Below are 19,453 nucleotides of genomic sequence, written 5' to 3'. Positions count from 1 at the left end.
GCTGTGTCAGAGGAGGTGAGCCAGGTTTCGGTGATGGCGAGGAAGGAAATTATTAATTATTATTATTATTATTATTAATAATAATAATGATTAATAAAATGTCTAAATAATTTCCGGCTGCATCCGTAGATCATCCTAACATATATATTTCGAGGGATTCGTTTTTTTATGTTGTTAGTATTAAATGTAAATTACACGGCCACGAAAAAGTAAAATAAAGTTATTCTTTTAGAAATATGCAGTACCGGTAATGACCACCATGTGGCAGACTGAGCCTTTTATTGGAATGATAACCTTGTTCTGCTCCTTTTTATGTGCTCTTCTTAACCCCTTCATGACCTGGCAGTTTTTTGTATTTGTGTTTTATTTTTTTTCCTCCTCTACTTTCAAGAGTCATAACTTTTTTTTTTCGGGACGGGTTGTAGTTTTTAATAACACTATTCACTTTACCATAGAGTGTACTGACGAAAAAAACAAGTGGTGGAAAGTAAAAAAACCTCCTGAATTCCGACATTCTTTTTGCTTGTTTTTACAGCATTCATCGTGTAGTAAAAACTACCCGGAAACATGACTCTCCAGGTCAGTATAAGATTACAGAGATACCAAACTTATAAGTTTTTTTTTATTATATATATACATATACACTCACTGGCCACTTTATTAGGTACACCATGCTAGTAAGGGGTTGGACCCCCTTTTGCCTTCAGAACTGCCTCAATTCTTCGTGGCAGAGATTCAACAAGGTGCTGGAAGCATTCCTCAGAGATTTTGGACCATATTGACATGATGGCATCACACAGTTGGCGCAGATTTTTCGGCTGCACATCCCTGATGCGAATCTCCCGTTCCACCACATCCCAAAGATGCTCTATTGGATTGAGATCTGGTGACTGAGGAGGCCATTTGAGTACAGTAAACTCATTGTCATGTTCAAGAAACCAATCTGAGATGATTCGAGCTTTATGACATGGCGCATTATCCTGCTGAAAGTAGCCATCAGATGTTGGGTACATTGTGGTCATAAAGGGATGGACATGGTCAGCAACAATACTCAGGTAGGCTGTGGCGTTGCAACGATGCTCAATTGGTACCAAGGGGCCCAAAGAGTGCCCAGAAAAAATTCCCCACACCATGACACCACCACCACCAGCCTGAACCGTTGATACAAGGCAGGATGGATCCATGCTTTCATGTTGTTTACGCCAAATTCTGACCCTACCATCCGAATGTCGCAGCAGAAATCGAGACTCATCAGACCAGGCAACGTTTTTCCAATCTTCTACTGTCCAATTTCGATGAGCTTGTGCAAATTGTAGCCTCAGTTTCCTGTTCTTAGCTGAGAGGAGTGGTACCCAGTGTGGTCTTCTGCTGCTGTAGCCCATCTGCCTCAAAGTTCGACGCACTGTGCGTTCAGAGATGCTCTTCTGCCTACCTTGGTTGTAACGGGTGGCAATTTGAGTCACTGTTGCCTTTCTATCAGCTCGAACCAGTCTGCCCATTCTCCTCTGACCTCTGGCATCAACATGGCATTTCCGGCCACAGAACTGCCGCTCACTGGATTTTTTTTCTTTTTCGGACCATTCTCTGTAAACCCTAGAGATGGTTGTGCGTGAAAATCCCAGGAGATCAGCAGTTTCTGAAATTCTCAGACCAGCCCTTCTGGCACCAACAATCATGCCACGTTCAAAGGCACTCAAATCACCTTTCTTCCCCATACTGATGCTCGGTTTGAACTGCAGGAGATTGTCTTGACCATGTCTACATGCCTAAATGCACTGAGTTGCCGCCATGTGATTGGCTGATTAGAAATTAAGTCTTAACACACAGTTGGACAGGTGTACCTAATAAAGTGGCCAGTGAGTGTATATCTTAGTGTAAAAAAAAAAAAAAAAAATTGTTTTTTTCTGAATCATTTTGGGATCTCTAAAAGTCTGACCACATTTCATTGCATTTTTTGTCTGGAAGAGCGGCGATGAACAAACGTAAATTTTAGTTTTCGGCATTCAATGTATCGAATAAATAATTTTATATATTGATAGATCGGACTTTTATGTACACGACGATCCCCGATATGTTTCTATTATATATATATGTGTGTGTTTTCATCCTCATAACATAAGTGATGGTAGAATAGATGCGTTCAAGTCCGGCCTTAACTCAGTATAAACCGCCAATGTAATACCGCCATATACTGCCAAAAGTATACTGCTCTATATACAGTGGATATAATAAGTCTACACACCCCCTGCTAATATGCCAGGATTTTGTAATGCAAGAAAAATAATTTCAGCTCTTTCCACCTTTAACGTCGCACACAATCTGTACGAATCCATTGAGAAAGAAAGTGAAATCATTTTGGAGGTGAAAAATAAAAGTATCAAAAGTAAAATAATCAGAATCAGCCAATCGCATTTCCCCTCATGTTACATAGCAGTCAGTGCACGGCTGTTGTCATTTACAGAGATTCTGATGAACCCCAGAGAAAGTGATGCTGGATTCTCCTGACATTTTCTCATCTGCATTTTACAGAAAAAGACAGCTGACAACACAGCAAAGGGATCTCATTGTGGAAAATCATCAGTCAGGGGAAGGGTGCAGAAACATTTACAAGACATTAGATCTACCATGGACACTGTGAAGACGTCATCAATAAGTGGCTTAAATTTGCCTCCACAATGCCGTTACCTAGAGGCAGGCAAGAGGCCGACGGCAACATTAAAGGAGCTGCAGGAATTTCTGACAAGTAATCAGTACTAAGAAAAGGTCAGGAAAATCCTTCTAGAAGAGCAAAACTTACTCTTGGGTTCTTCAGAATGTCAGTAGATGACGACAGCCATGCACTGACTACTATGTAGCATAAGGATAAATATGATTGGCTGATTCTGAACACAACCACAAGCTTAATTATGCAATCACATTATTTTACTTCTGTAGTTTTCTTTTTTGCCCCTCAAAGTTTCAGTTCGTTTCTCATTGTATTTGTACAGATATTGGGTGACATTAAAGGTGCAAAAAAAAGATCTGAAATGATTGGAGTGGTACTTTAACCCCGTAAGGACATTTAGCGCTATCGTTTTTTTTTGCTCCTCTTAGTCCAAGAGATATATATTTTTTTTTTAAATTTTCCATCCACATAGTTGGATGAGGGCTTGTTTTTTTTTGCAAGACAACTTGTACTTTTGAATGACACCATACATTTTATTATGTGATGACCTGGAAAAGTCAAAATAGCAAAGCAAGTGCAATTCTGTAATTTTATTTATTTATTTATTTATGGTGTTTATTTTCTTGTAGAAATCACCTGGCAATAGAATTGTTCTGCCCATTCATGTGCAGCAAGACATTTCTTAAGTACGGTTCCAGCTATGGCCATTAGTTGCCATAGTTGCCCTTCTTTTTCCTATTCTTGGAGTTAGGGGCTCCTTTCCCTTTAATTGTTATTCTGTTCAGATCCGTCCCTTCATCTTCCAGGGCTGAAGCATGTAGCCATTGTCCCTTGGATCCCTGAGCTGCTCACAAGTGTCCAGCTTCCTGCAAAATCACTGCTTATATCAAGCAGATTCTGGTGAGGGGTTAATGCAGTGATGTGATATGTGTTGGCTGGCCATGATGCTGCAATGTATTTTCAGTTCCTTGTAATGCTTTTACACTGCATGTACGGCCTTTTTCACACTTCTTCTCAAAATCCGCCAGGTGGTTAGAAAAACGGATCCGTCTCCGTCATGGGGCAAACTGATGCCACTGGATCTGTTATGTATACGGATCCGCTGCAGCCGGCAAGAGGGTGAAATGTACATTAACAGCGGCCTGGAAGAGCGGAGGGGGAGAGAGAGATTTGCTTATGTCGCCATTTTACGAGAGTCGTAACGTTTTCAGTTTTCGTGATACGGGGCTGCGTGAGAACTTGTATTCTGCACTCCGATCAGGTGTTTTTATGGATATCACTTCTGGGGTAGATACGATGTTCTGATCATCTCGCATTACACTTTTTTGTGTTGTTGCGGCAGAAAAAAAAAAAGGAATTTTGCCGTTATTATTTTAATCCTTCTTTTGCTGTTCGCCGATCGGATTAATTTATCGGATGTTTATGAACGCAGCGATACCAAATATGTGTTTTTTTTCTTGTATTTGTACGTTTTTTTAAAAAAAATATTTTTCATATATTTTAAAACTTTTTTTTTTTTCCCCCCACTTTTCACCGTAGTTGTTAGTCCCCTTAGGGGACTTAAAGCCATGTTCGCCTGATCGATTTTTTTTCGATAAACAGCGATGCCATAGTATTGCATAAGGGTCTTCAGCAGACCGCTGGCCATCATGGCTACCCAGGTCACAGAAGCGCCGGCGGACACTTAGAACGGCGTGCCCCCTGCCGGTGCGCTGTAGATGCCGCTGTCACAGATTGACGGCTGCATTTGATAGCTTACCAGCCGCGGGCAGGGTATCTTCATTGTTTTGATTCTAGGTTACAGCGTGATGGTGCACCTACACGCTACGCTCATACAGGTGTGCTGACCCATGTTTTGGGTTTTGCCCACTATGACGGCCTGACGTGAAGTTAGTAACTCTTTTATCTGTCTTTTCCCGAGCTCCTCTCAGCTGTTTTATGGCCACAGACAACATCAAAGTGTCGAGAAACAAAAACCCTGTAAAAGCCAAACAGTGCAATATTATTAATGAAACCTAACTCCAAAAATAATATTTATCCCCAAATCTATGCAAACACGACCCGATAACAGGGATGTTGGGAAGTGGAGCTTGACGGTGACCACAGTGAGGGAGGAAGTAGCTAAATTCTCCTCTGTATTTTTTTTTTTTTTTAGTATGAATGTGGATCCATTTCTGTAATTTATTTGAGTCTGTGGATAAAGAACCTGAAGCCTCGAGGCCATGGACGTCCTGACCGCCACATATCTAGGTCAGACCTAATTAGTATGAGAGAGGAACATATGCTAACCTCATCCATGCGAGAGGGACGGTCCACAGCGCAATATATTACTTTACATATAAAGACACCAATGTACAGCATTGACGTATGACATTACCTAACCTCATGTGACACCGGACAAAGCAGATGTGACCCCAATATGTGACTCCTCCAGGTCACATTCACAGAGATCCAGGAAGCTGAGATGTGAGGAGTAGTGATGAGCAAACGTGCGCTGAAAAGGTGTTATCTGAGCATGCTTGGTTGCTGAGTGTCTTTGGCATGCTCGATTAATATGTTCGGGTTCCCGCCGCTGCATGTCTCGCGTCTGATCAACAGCCACAACACATACGGGGGTTGGCTAACAAACAGGCGGTCGAACAGCCGCGAGACATGCAGCCGCAGGCACTCGAGCATATTATTCGAGTATGCCGAAAACACTCGGTTAGCACCCGAGCATGCTCAGATAACACCTTATCCGAGCACATTCACTCATCGCCAACAAGGCCAGATTATATGGGCATATATCCCGAGACCCCCAGAATCCACCCTCTCTCAGAGGTGGTATAAATTCTAATGCAAATCTATACTTGTTCGTGGCTGTTGTAATATTGCTTTTCTGGAGGCAAATTCATTAACTTCCTATTATATTTATCGCCTTTTATGCCGGCGTTCTCACGACCCAGAAAAAAAAAAGTGTCACCAGCCTAGAAATCAGCATTAAAATCAGCAAGGGAATTTATTTTACGACATGCAGATGTATCGGAACTGTTGTAAATTTTCCGTCCAGAATTTCAGGTGGGAAAATTTGCAGTAGAGATCAGGAGCAGCAAAAAAACAAATATTTGCGTTTCCATGTAGCAGATATTACACAGCAGAAAATAAACTCCTAAATGGAATTCACAGCAAAGAAAAACGTATATGAGATGATATACTGGAAGGGATAGACTCACCTCATCCATCTCGGTCACCTTCTGCTGCAGCTGAACGCGCGCCGTGTACTCCTCCTCCCATCTGCAAGAGACAGACACCGGAAAATCAAGAGCCAGGCTAGAAGGAGGCGGCTTAAATCTTAAATGATAAGATTCTGCCTACCTGCAGCCACCACTAGAGGGAGCTCAGGAGCTTACCGTATACAGTGGTGTTATTTAGCATGCAGAGTTCCCCCTAGAGGTGGCTATAACAATAGAATAATAAATGTGTGGTTAGAAATAGAAAAAAAAAAATAGCAGCGATTCAGATGATTTCAGCTTTTCACTGATAGAATAATGCACCAAGGGAAAAAAAAAAATCACAGAAATATCCTGTTTCATCATAGTACAGCAAAAGGGGGTCATATATTATTGCTTTTACTACTTTTATTTGGGATAAAATGAAAGTGTTTTTTTTTTTTTTTAACGTGCAACAAAATTACCGTAATAATATTTTGTCCTTTATTTCTTTTTATTATCATTGTTTTTTAATTTGGACAAAGTGGGTGATGGTTAGCATTACAGATGTTTTTTAGATGAATTTATCACTTGTGATATTGTAAAAAGTTGCAAAACCTCTCCTGTAGGGGGTGACTTAAAAGTAGAGTGACGATTCTAGATATACATGTTTTGGGTTTTTTTTAATGCGCCAAATTTAACAGGCATCGTGGGATATTTTGTAAATTTGGTTCTAAAAACAATGACTTCAAACGTATCTGTAATTGCAAAAAATATTCCTGTAAAAATGCCCCAATGTGTGGGAGGGTCGTGCAATAGTGATTTAATGAGTAGTTTGGACTATGACGTGTCATAACAGTCCCCTTTTTCTTTGCTCCTTAATATCTGTCATTTCATACAGTGAATGTAAACAGTCTACACACCCCTGTTAAAATGTCAATATATATTTTTACGTCCCCTGTGAGTTTCTGGTTTGGAGGCTACCACATGGCACATCTAGAACTGGTGATCTTTGCCCGCTCCTCCTGGCAGTAGCTCCAAAAATGTCAGATTGTGGGGCATCTCCTGTGTAGAGCGCTCTCTTCAGGTCACCACAGATTGTGGTCTGGGTTCTGGGAGGGCCATTACAAAATTTGGATGATCTTCTTCTGGTGAAGCCATTCTTTAGGTGATTTGGAGGTTGATTAGAGCTGTTGTCATGCTGAAAGGTGAAATTCCTCATCTTTAGCTTTTTAGTCAAGTTCTAATGGGTTTGATGCAAACTTGACTGATATTTGGAACTGATCATAATTCCCTCTACCTTGACTAAATTTGCAGTTCCAGCTGCCAAAACACAGCTCCAAAGCATTATGTCACCTCCACCATGTATCACTGTGGGTATGGTATTATTTTGGTGATGTGCACTGTTGCCTTTCCACCACACATACCTTCTGGATTTATGGCCAAAATGTACAACCCTGTTCTCATTAGACATAACACGGTTTTCCACATGCTTTTGGCAGACTTATTGGAGGTTTTGGAAAAACATAGATGGACTTGGATTTTTTTTGTAAGAAAAGACTTTCATCTTCCCCCTACTGCACAGGCCGGACATATAAAGAATACAGGAGATTGCTGTCACATGCAGTACGCAACCAGTACTTGCAAGAAATTTCTGCAGCTCCTTTTATGTTGCAGTAGGCTACTTGGCAGTCTACTGGATTAATTTTTTTATTGTATTTCACAATTTCACAAATTTTTTTGCATTGTAGGTAATGTCATGGTTGTGCCAAATTTAAAGAAACACTCCTTCCAATAAAGTTTTATCCTCTTAATGTATTTCATTCACCATAGTATATAGCACTGTGTACTTACAATTGCTCATTTTGCCTTTCTACCCATTCTTCTCTTTGCTCTGTGTAGATACAGGAAGTCTCTTTTCCCTGCATGAGTCATCACTGGAAAAGTCCCTGGCAGAGGGGAGGAGAAGAGCAGCTGGATCAGGAGTTGAAGAGGGGGATCACTTATGCAGGGAAAAGAGAATTACTGTTTCTACATAGAGCAGAGGAAAGAGAAGAATTAGCTGGGTAGAAAGGCAAAATGAGCAATTGTAAGTACACAGTGCTGTATAATGTGATGAGTGCAATATATTTAGAGGATAAAAACTTTGATTAGAGCACTTTTATAAGCCATTTCTTGATGACGTTTTCATAGTGTCCATGGTAGATCTAATGCAATGGAATTTTTTGGATCCCTTTGCTGTGTTGTCAGCTGTTTATGGCTTTTACTGTAAGATGCAACTAAGAAAATGACAGGAAAATCCTCCTAGAACAGAGAAACTTTCTATGAGGTTAATTAGAATGTCTGTAAATGACGGTGGCTGTGCACTGACTACTGTGAGACATGAAAGTAGATGTGACTGGCTAATGACAGCACAATTGCATCCCCAATAACAAGAGGGTGTGCACACTTATGCAACCACATTATTTTAGTTTTTTTTTATTTACCACTTCAAAAATGATTTCTGTACAGATTATGGGCGGAAAAAATTCTAAAATGATTCTTCTTGGTTCAATACATCACAGGCATTTCACAGGGGTGTGTGGACATTTATATCCACTTTATGTATGTTAAAGAATCTTTTAGTCTTCTCTCATTTCTTCTTATCTCGTTCCTCTGACTCATTTTAAAACCTTTCAACATTCTTGAGATAAAGTGATTTTTGCACAAACAACAGGACAGGTGATGAACACTCTACAGCCGGGGCCCCACATTTAGAGCCCCAGCGATCACTAGTACAGAGGGCCGCAGTCCTCGGCTCCTGTTCTCCCGCATGTCCTCGGCTGATGGACCCGGTGCGCCGTCCTTCCGTGCGACTCTATAATCCTTTATTCCCGATTGAATTATCAATCCTTGTGAAACCCGATGTTTTTCTTAAATTTTGCAGGAATTAAAAAAATGCCGTTCACACCGAATCATCCCTCCCCTGGGGGTCAGTTGTGTGCGGCGTCTGTCCCCCTCCAGGCCCAATCGCTGCACAGCTGTGTTGTGCGTGACAGTTGCGCTCGGGGTGGTGTATAACATGGACGATCTGCTGAGGTGGCAGCTGTTTGTATATATCAGGATGGACGGGTCCCTGATAATGAAGTAGGAAAAACATTGAAGCCAATCATGATAATATTAAATGGACGATCTCATGAGACAGATTTATCAAAAGTATTGAAAAGAAAAGCAGTTTATCAAAACAGCCAATCAGATTGCAGCTTCCATTTTCAAAAGGGCCTCTGAGAAATGAGAAGAGAAATTTGATTGGTTGCTATGGGCAGCTCTTCAACTTTGCATTAGTTAAGATACATTTTATACAATTCTACTGCAGGATCTGAAAAATCCTTTATATAGTGATATGCGAAAATGTAAAATGTGTCAGAGGAAAGCACATGAAGAGGCCACATTCACACAGTCAGTATTTGGTGAGTATTTTACATCAGTATTTATAAGTCAAAATCAGGAATGGAACAATCAGAAAAAAGTATAATACAAACCCTTCACCACTTGTGTAGTTACCATCCAAGCCTGGTTTTGACTTACCAATATTGATGTGAAATACAGACCAAAAAGCCTGTATTACCAGGAGAGATACACAGATCTCATAGCCAACCTTTATTACTGGAAGAGATACACAAAAATCATATCCAGCCTATATTACCGGGAGAGAAACACAGAGCCCACATCCAGCCTATATTACTGGGATAGACAAAGCTCACATCCAGCCTATATTACTGTGAGAGAAACACAGAGCTCACAACCAGCCTATATTACTGGGAGAGAAACACAGAGCTCACATCCAGCCTATATTACTGGGAGAGATAGAAAGAGCTCACATCCAGTATATTTTACTGGAAGAGACACTGTCACAACCCAACAGAGGTTGTTCAATACACACACAACGGGAAGGTAAAGGGGAGAGGAAGGCCCTAACAACAAGGGAGCGAGGGATGAGGGCACCTCCTGAACTCCAGCCTGTCTGACCCTGAACTCCCCTAACGCCCTAAGCGGGTCCTCCCCCCCCCCCAACGCCGTCATGTGTCTAGTCCCTAACTGTCACCTCGCAATACCCTGGCTAGTGCACTGGCTGGCAAGGACGATAGCTTCACCACTGCAGATGGTACAAACACAGCGGATAGTGACCAGCACAAGACAGACAAGGTAAATACACAAAACTTAGCTCCAGGACCCGCTGCCAAGCACCTCACCACAGAAGATACGGAAACAGGACCCTGAAATCCACAGAAGAATCCAATTCAGCATTGACAGCAGAAAGCTGCAACTCCAAGGCTGGCATACATAGAAAACTCTATTACCAACAGTCAGCTGATGCAACAGGTGACTATTTAAAGGATGGTGGGAGTGGTCACCACCCGCATCAGCTGACCAGCAACACAGCAGCTGCCAGCAAGGAACCTGACATTAACCCTTGCTGGCTTGAAAGGAAAAAAGATAAATTTAAATTATAGCGGAACCAGAGCTGCCACAAATCCACACCTGAATCATGACATGCTCACATCCAGCTTATATTACTATAAGAGAAACATGGACCTCACATAGAGCCTATATTACTGGGAGAGATACACCGATCTCACATCCAGCCTATATTAATGGAAGAGCTACACAAACCTCACATCTTGCTTATATAACTAAGAAAAACAAAAAGTGTCACTTCTAGTCAAGAAGAAAACATATCCAGCCTATATAAACAAGATAGATACTGGAATAAACATTCAAACCTTACATCCAGCTTGTATTACTGGGAGTGAGACACAGAACTCGCACTGAACCTGTATTACTGGGAGAAATGCACAAACATCACATCCAGCCCATATTACTGAGAGAGACACACAGAGCCCACATCCAGCCTATAATACTGGGAGAGACACACAGAGCTCACACATCCAGCCTATAATACTGGGATAGACAGAGCTCACATCCAGCCTATATTACTGGAAGCTACCAACACAAAGTTCACATCCAGCCTTTATTACTTGGAGAGATACACAGAGCTCACACATCCAGCCTATAATACTGGGATAGACACACAGAGGTCACATCCAGCCCCTGAAGATGGCTGGACCATCATTGTAAATACATCATTGTAAAAACAAACCTGTGCTTTGTATCTCCCCCACCTCATTGTAGATTGTAAGCTCCCACGAGCAGGGTCGTCTTATTTCGCTTTAATTATTGTATTGTTAACGTTGTTACTTATGATGGTTGTGTTTGAACTGTTCAACTGTAAAGCGCTGCGGAATATGTTGGCGCTATACAAATAAAGAAAGATTATTATTATATTACTGCAAGCTACAAACACAAAGTTCACATCCAGCCTATATTACTTGGAGAGATACACAGAGCTCACACATCCAGCCTATAATACTGGGATAGACAGCGCTCACATCCAGCCTATATTACTGGGATAGACAGAGCTCACATCCAGCCTATATTACTGGGAGAGACACAAAGACCTCACATCCAGCCTATATTACTGGGAGAGACACACAGACCTCACATCCAGCCTATATTACTGGGTTAGACACACAGACCTCACATCCAGCCTATATTACTGGGTAAGACACACAGACCTCACATCCAGCCTATATTACTTGGAGAGATACACAGAGCTCACACATCCAGCCTATAATACTGGGATAGACAGAGCTCACATCCAGCCTATATTACTGGGAGAGACACACATAGCTCACATCCAGCCCCTGAAGATGACTGGACCATCATTGTAAATACAAACCTGTGCTTTGTATCTCCCCCATCTCATTGTAGATTGTAAGCTCCCACGAGCAGGGTCGTCTTATTTCACTTTAATTATTGTATTGTTAATGTTGTTAAGGTACTGTCACACTTAGCGATGTACCAGCGATCCCGACCAGCGATATGACGCGGTCAGGATCGCTGGTACATCGCTAAGTGGTCGCTAGTGAGCTGCCACACAGGCAGATCTCACCAGCGACATCGCTGGGGACAGGGATCGCTACTTACCTGTCAGACGAGGCGATCCTGCGTCCTCCCGCCCGCCTCCACGCGTCGCTCGTCGTCACAGCAGGAAGCGCCGCAGGAAGCTGATGACGAGAAACAGTCCAGGACGTTCTCGCACGATCAGCGATAACCAGCGGGGGAGCCGGTCGTAGGTAAGTATCAGACACAGCGATATCGCTAGCAATATCGCTATAACGTCACAAGTTATAGCGATATTGCTAGCGATATCGCTTAGTGTGACATGCCCTTTACTTATGACTGTTGTGTTTGAAACTGTTCAACTGTAAAGCGCTGTGGAATATGTTGGCGCTATATAAATAAACATTATTATTATAAAGATTATTATTATATTACTGCAAGCTACAAACACAAAGTTCACATCCAGCCTATATTACTTGGAGAGATACACAGAGCTCACACATCCAGCCTATAATACTGGGATAGACAGCTCACATCCAGCCTATATTACTGGGAGAGACACAAAGACCTCACATCCAGCCTATATTACTGGGTTAGACACACAGACCTCACATCCAGCCTATATTACTGGGAGAGACACATCCAGCCTATATTACTGGTAGAGATACACAGAGCTCACATCCAGCCTATATTACTGGGAGAGACACATCCAGCCTATATTACTGGTAGAGATACACAGAGCTCATATCCAGCCTATATTACTGGGAGAGACACACAAACCTCACATCCAGCCTATGTTACATGTCGAGACACACAGAGCTCACATCTAGTCTACAGTTGTGGCCAAAAGTATTGACACCCCTGCAATTCTGTCAGATAATACTCAGTTTCTTCCTGAAAATGATTGCAAACACAAATTCTTTGGTATTATTATCTTCATTTAAATTGTCTTAAATGAATAAACACAAAAAGAATTGTCCTAAAGCCAAATTGGATATAATTCCACAACAAACATAAAAAAGAGGGTGGACAAAAGTTTTGGCACTGTTCGAAAAATCATGTGATGCTTCTCTAATTTGTGTAATTAACAGCACCTGTAACTTACCTGTGGCACCTAACAGGTGTTGGCAATAACTAAATCACACTTGCAGCCAGTTGACATGGATTAAAGTTGACTCAACCTCTGTACTGTGTCCTTGTGTGTACCACATTGAGCATGGAGAAAAGAAAGAAGACCAAAGAACTGTCTGAGGACTTGAGAAACCAAATTGTGAGGAAGCATGAGCAATCTCAAGGCTACAAGTCCATCTCCAAAGACCTGAATGTTCCTGTGTCTACCGTGCGCAGTGTCATCAAGAAGTTTAAAGCCCGTGGCACTGTGGCTAACCTCCCTAGATGTGGACGGAAAAGAAAAATTGACAAGAGATTTCAACGCAAGATTGTGCGGATGTTGGATAAAGAACCTCGACTAACATCCAAACAAGTTCAAGCTGCCCTGCAGTCCGAGGGTACAACAGTGTCAACCTGTACTATCCGTCGGCGTCTGAATGAAAAGGGACCGTATGGTAGGAGACCCAGGAAGACCCCACTTCTTACCCAGAGACATAAAAAAGCCGGGCTGGAGTTTGCCAAAACTTACCTGAAAAAGCCTAAAACGTTTTGGAAGAATGTTCTCTGGTCAGATGAGACAAAAGTAGAGCTTTTTGGGCAAAGGCATCAATATAGAGTTTAGAGGAGAAAAAAAAATTCAAAGAAAAGAACACGGTCCCTACAGTCAAACATGGCGGAGGTTCCCTGATGTTTGGGGTTGCTTTGCTCTGGCACTGGACTGCTTGACCGTGTGCATGGCATTATGAAGTCTGAAAACTACCAACAAATTTTGCAGCATAATGTAGGGCCCAGTGTGAGAAAGCTGGGTCTCCCTCAGAAGTCATGGGTCTTCCAGCAGGACAATGACCCAAAACACACTTCAAAAAGCACTAGAAAATGGTTTGAGAGAAAGCACTGGAGACTTCTAAGGTGGCCAGCAATGAGTCCAGACCTGAATCCCATAGAACACCTGTGGAGAGATCTAAAAATGGCAGTTTGGAGAAGGCACCCTTCAAATATCAGGGACCTGGAGCAGTTTGCCAAAGAAGAATGGTCTAAAATTCCAGCAGAGCATTGTAAGAAACTCATTGATGGTTACCGGAAGCGGTTGGCCGCAGTTATTTTGGCTAAAGGTTGTGCAACCAAGTATTAGGCTGAGGGTGCCAATACTTTTGTCTGGCCCATTTTTGGAGTTTTGTGTGAAATGATCAATGTTTTGCTTTTTGCTTCATTCTCTTTTGTGTTTTTTTTCATTTAAGACAAATTAAATGAAGATAATAATACCAAAGAATTTGTGTTTGCAATCATGTTCAGGAAGAAACTGAGTATTATCTGACAGAATTGCAGGGGTGTCAATACTTTTGGCCACAACTGTATATTACTGGAAGCTACAAACACAAAGTTCACATCCAGCCTATATTACTGGAAGAGACACACAGACCTCACATCCAGCCTATATTACTGGGAGAGTCCCTACCGAAAGAAAAAAATCTGAAACTTTGATCAGGCTGCCGAATCCATATCGGGGTACGAAAAATGAATTTAGATATCAAGATTGCATACTGAAACTTGGTACAATTTTAGTAACTAAAACTAGCCACTAACCTATGTAAAAATAATTTTTTATCAAGTGAATGGTGTCCATAGCATTTATTTGTTCTGTGCATAATAGTTCCATAACTCTCAGATTTTGTGTATCCGTTCCTCACTATTTTCAAGATCTCTGCTTGCAGTCAGTGAATCAGAAAAGTCGAGCACAGTCCTGGTGCAGGATGACGAAAGACTGTAAGTGGTGGTAGATGTTAGGAAAACTTCCAAATCCGCAGAAAGGAGACCATTGCCAGAAGCTTTATGATACATCCGGCATCTCCAATGTTCAGGTGACTCAGAGGTTATCCGGAGAAAAGACAATATCATGTGCATCATCCACATATATGACCGCCATAGACTAAGACATAACAGGAATATCCCAGGGTCAGCAAAGAAATCTTCTTTATATTATATTTCTAAATCATTTTCTAATGTCAATATCTCTGCTTGCTGTCATCTATTGGTCACCTTCAGGAGACTGAAATGCGTTACAGCTGAGTGTCCATCACATGGCCGGGACACATTTGTATCCATTGGAGGTAAGAAAAGAAGGTTCCTATTGAGAGACCGCAAGCAGAGATCTTCTTGAATATTGTGAGAAATTGGTAAAGAAATTATACTGGTAAATTGTGTAACTTTTCAATATTTGTTTGGAATCAACTAGCAAGAAAAAGAAAAGAGTTAACTCTTGAGGGTGTCATTTTTTTTGCTTTCCTTTCCTACAAACAGGGGCACAACTATCACAATTCCAGATGAAATCCATTGTGGTGCAGAGAGCCACTGGCTCCCTGCTCCACAGTAACTCTACAATCACTGCCGGCCGCTACGTACAGAGCACACTGGCGCTATGTCAATGTCGTGGGGGGTCCTGCAACACGACGCAGACAAGATGTTATTACACCTGTGACGCCGGCGTGCTTTGCCGCCAGAGGCCTGCGACTGTACAGTACCTGCGGAGCAGTCAGCCCGCCGAAAAGAGGAAGAAAACAGAGCCGCTAGGCATGAGACTGGGGACAAGTGCGAGATTTGGTTGTTTTTGTTTTTTTTATAGTAGTGGAACATTGTGGTGGCAGACCATGGCGGCACAATGGATGGCACAGAGAGGTACTAGTAATATATGGGGGACATTTTAACTATATTGGGGCCAGATAGGGGGACATGATTACTTTATTACTGTATGGGGGGGCACAAATAGGAGTATCACTACTATATCAGGGCCACAAAGGTGGACTCTACACCTGTAGGGGGAGATAATACCACTTTTATGAGGCCCACAGTAAAGGAAATTCAACAGTATTTGGGCACACAGGGGACATAAATATCACTACTGTATGGAGGTCACATAGGGGAACATCATTAACAGTGTTGTGTTACTGTGAGACAGAAGGGAGTTATTATGACTGTAGTATTGGGGGGTAATGTGTGGCGGGTGCTCTGGAAATGATCAACCATTGATATTTGTGTTATATTTTGCAGAGATCTCAATGGAAGAAGTCATTATAGCGGTCTGCGCTGGATGAAGAAGAAAAGCATAGAATAATTATTTCAATTGGTGAGCATCTGGGGTTACCTCTACTGTATAGACTAATACCTGCCACCATAGGGTCATTGTATGAGGATAATTCTAGTGTTTGTATTGTGTCTTTTATTAATAATCAGCGTGGTGTTATTATTAGGTTTTTATGTGTTGGTAATACATGGTCATGATGTGGCGGCATTATTTGTCTTGTATGTGGTATTATTGTAGATTGATCTTGGTATACTCTGTTCTGCTCAGTAACAGGACGGAGGTAATATTCAAACACTATATATGGTGGTAATACATGGTCATGGTGTGGCGACATTATTTGTCTCGTATGTGGTATTATTGGCAGATTGGTCTTGGTATACTGTTGTTTTGCTCAGTAACAGGATGGAGGTAATATGCAAACACTATATGGTGGTAATACACGGTCATGGTGTGGCGGCATTATTTGTCTCGCATGTGGTATTATTGTAGATTGGTCTTGGTATACTCTGTTTTGCTCAGTAACAGGATGGAGGTAATATGCAAACACTATATGGTGGTAATACATGGTCATGGTGTGGCGACATTATTTGTCTCGCATGTGGTATTATTGTAGATTGGTCTTGGTATACTCTGTTTTGCTCAGTAACAGGATGGAGGTAATATGCAAACAGTATATGGTGGTAATACATGGTCATGGTGTGGCGACATTATTTGTCTCACATGTGGTATTATTGTAGATTGGTCTTGGTATACTCTGTTCTGCTCAGTAACAGGATGGAGGTAATATGCAAACACTATATGGTGGTAATACATGGTCATGGTGTGGCGGCATTATTTGTCTCGCATGTGGTATACTCTGTTTTGCTCAGTAACAGGATGGAGGTAATATGCAAACACTATATGGGGGTAATACAAGGTCATGGTGTGGCGGCATTATTTGTCTCGTATGTGGTATTATTGTAGATTGGTCTTGGTATACTCTGTCTTGCTCAGTAACAGGACGGTGGTAATATGCAAACACTATATGGTGGTAATACATGGTCATGGTGTGGTGGCATTATTTTGTCTAGTATGTGGTAATATTGGTACATGATCATAAGATTATTTTCTGTCAGATTTATATATATATAGTATTAGTATTTTTTTTTGTGGGCGGCTAACACAGGCGATCAACTCTACTGGGGCCCAGCATCTGATAACATGCTAGTGTGGGGGGACTGAACTTTTAAAATTTTGCCCAGGGGCCTATGGGATTTTAGTCACTGCCTACAAGGTCAATTTGCGGTTATTTACCTACATAGAAACGTTAGGGCCGGGGGCAATGCTGACATTTTTGTGCAGTGAAGAGGCGACCTTCTTGTCTGGACCCATCACAAGTCACAAATGTAGTAAAGAAGAAACATGATCTGTAGAATAAAACAATTAATATTCTGATTTACAGCCTTCAGGGAACTCAGCCGTTTGCAAGCTTTTTTTTTTAGAGGCTGTCGATGTGTCATCGCGTTGTGCGCAGGAATAAGCTTTGCTAGTATAAAATATACTGTAAGGTCGCGGAGCACCCAAGGGCCCATGTCCGTACCTTTATAGACGCCATAGCTCAGCTTCTCTGATACAGAGAACCAAATCCCCTGCTTCTTGTCTCACAGCTATAAAAAGTTCTGTCTGTCTCCACTAGGGGGAACTTAGGACTTACAGTTTATTGAGAGCTCCCTCTAGTGGTGGCTGCAGGAGGCAAGAATAGTATCCTGTGAGGATCACTGTAGAAAGGCGAACTGCGGATTGTCTCTTAATGTTACGGCTATAAAATGAGTTGTATAATAATTTTATGGTTACAGTGACTTATGTTTGATAATTGTTTCTTTTGTGATAATCCCTTTAATTCAGCTTTTATAGAATCTTGTCTATATGTATATTATGAACACTACTAAAATTGTTTGTTTTTTTTTCATTTTATCCTAATGAATTACAGAATAAATGATTTTTGCTAACGGCCTTGATATAAATTCTCCTACTGTTTTGTGTATACAGCTCCAATGCAGACCAATGAATTACCATAAATACAGACTACCACCTCCGTGTCCAGTAGTCTGACCCTGCAGTCATTCTCTCTTCCACCCGATTTACCATCTTGTGAAACGTAAAATATTGTATTAGCTGAACCCCCGACCTTCCCCCACTCGCCCCATCAGCCATCCTCATCACACATGGCAGCTGTCATTGTGTCCTTCATTCATTAGATAACAGTCTATAAATTAACCAGGAATTGAGGACATCACTGAGGAACGCGCCGTCACTTTAAGGACGGACTCCACTGATACAAGTTATTAGTAGTCAATTCCCATCGCCAACCAGAAATACTGCAGAGCCTGCACTGAGGAGGGGGAGACCACCAGACCCCTTCACTCATCATCACTGTATAATACCAGGATCCCCCCCCATAACAGGGCGTCATCCACAGATCCCCCATAACAGGGCATCATCCACAGATCCCCCATAACAGGGAGTCATCCACAGATCCCCCATAACAGGGCATCATCCACAGATCCCCCATAACAGGGCGTCATCCACAGATCCCCCATAACAGGGCGTCATCCACAGATCCCCCGTAACAGGGCGTCATCCACAGATCCCCCATAACAGGGCGTCATCCACAGATCCCCCATAACAGGGCGTCATCCACAGATCCCCCATAACAGGGCGTCATCCACAGATCCCCCATAACAGGGCGTCATCCACAGATCCCCCCTAACAATGCATCACCCACAGATCCGCCACAACAGTGTATCATCCACAGATCCCCCATAACAATGCATCATCCACAGATTTCCCATAACAATGCATCATCCACAGGTCCCCCTTAACAGTGAGTCATTCTTCTATCACCTCCCTGTTTCCGTCTGCACTTTTCTGCCATATTACGAGCTGTCCCCTCGTCGTCCCCTTTTTCCACGGTGCAGTCGACCAGTCAGAATTTATATTTAATGCTTGATTTATAGCCTTTCTTTATGACGCCACCATCAGTGCTGGCTCCTCTGTGTGCTTTACGCTCGTGTGTAGAGTGTGAGCTCTGTGGCCCAGGAGTTCATAGCTATCGGGATAAGACACAGGCTCTGCTATACGGTAATGCTGCCAGTTATATTCCCATTTTTTGGGCCCGTGCCCTGCAGCATTTCCCACTCTGGAAGAATCCTTTAGTAATGTTCATCCAGGGGCCCCTGATTCATGAACATGATACTGAAACTACAGAACTGGTCGCAAGTGATAGAAAGAAATTCTGGGTATTTACCTGTAATTGAGGGTCTCGGGAGTGCGGGGTATTTACCTGTCATTGAGGGTCTCGGGAGTGCAGGGCATTTACCTGTCATTGAGGGTCTCGGGAGTGCGGGGTATTTACCTGTCATTGAGGGTCTCAGAAGTGCGGGGCATTTATGTGAAATTGAGGGTCTTTGGAGTGCATATACTTGTCAT

At 42.2% G+C, this 19,453-nt stretch overlaps 1 protein-coding gene across 1 annotated transcript in view; it reads right to left on the bottom strand.

The window, feature by feature from the left end:
• The window catches only part of IFFO1 (intermediate filament family orphan 1), a 36,598-nt gene that overhangs the window by 12,326 nt on the left and 4,819 nt on the right, over nucleotides 1-19,453 (bottom strand). The window contains exon 2 of the mRNA XM_073552937.1: nucleotides 5,878-5,938. Coding sequence (XP_073409038.1) covers nucleotides 5,878-5,938 — 61 coding nt within the window. The remainder of the gene's footprint in view (nucleotides 1-5,877; nucleotides 5,939-19,453) is intronic.

This window comes from Dendrobates tinctorius, unplaced genomic scaffold (assembly GCF_039654945.1).
Source record: "Dendrobates tinctorius isolate UK_male_01 unplaced genomic scaffold, ASM3965494v1 ptg000196l, whole genome shotgun sequence".
In the NCBI taxonomy this organism is placed as follows: Eukaryota; Metazoa; Chordata; class Amphibia; order Anura; family Dendrobatidae; genus Dendrobates; species Dendrobates tinctorius.
Note: the sequence above shows the minus strand (reverse complement) of the source record. Positions and strands in the feature narration are given on the sequence as shown.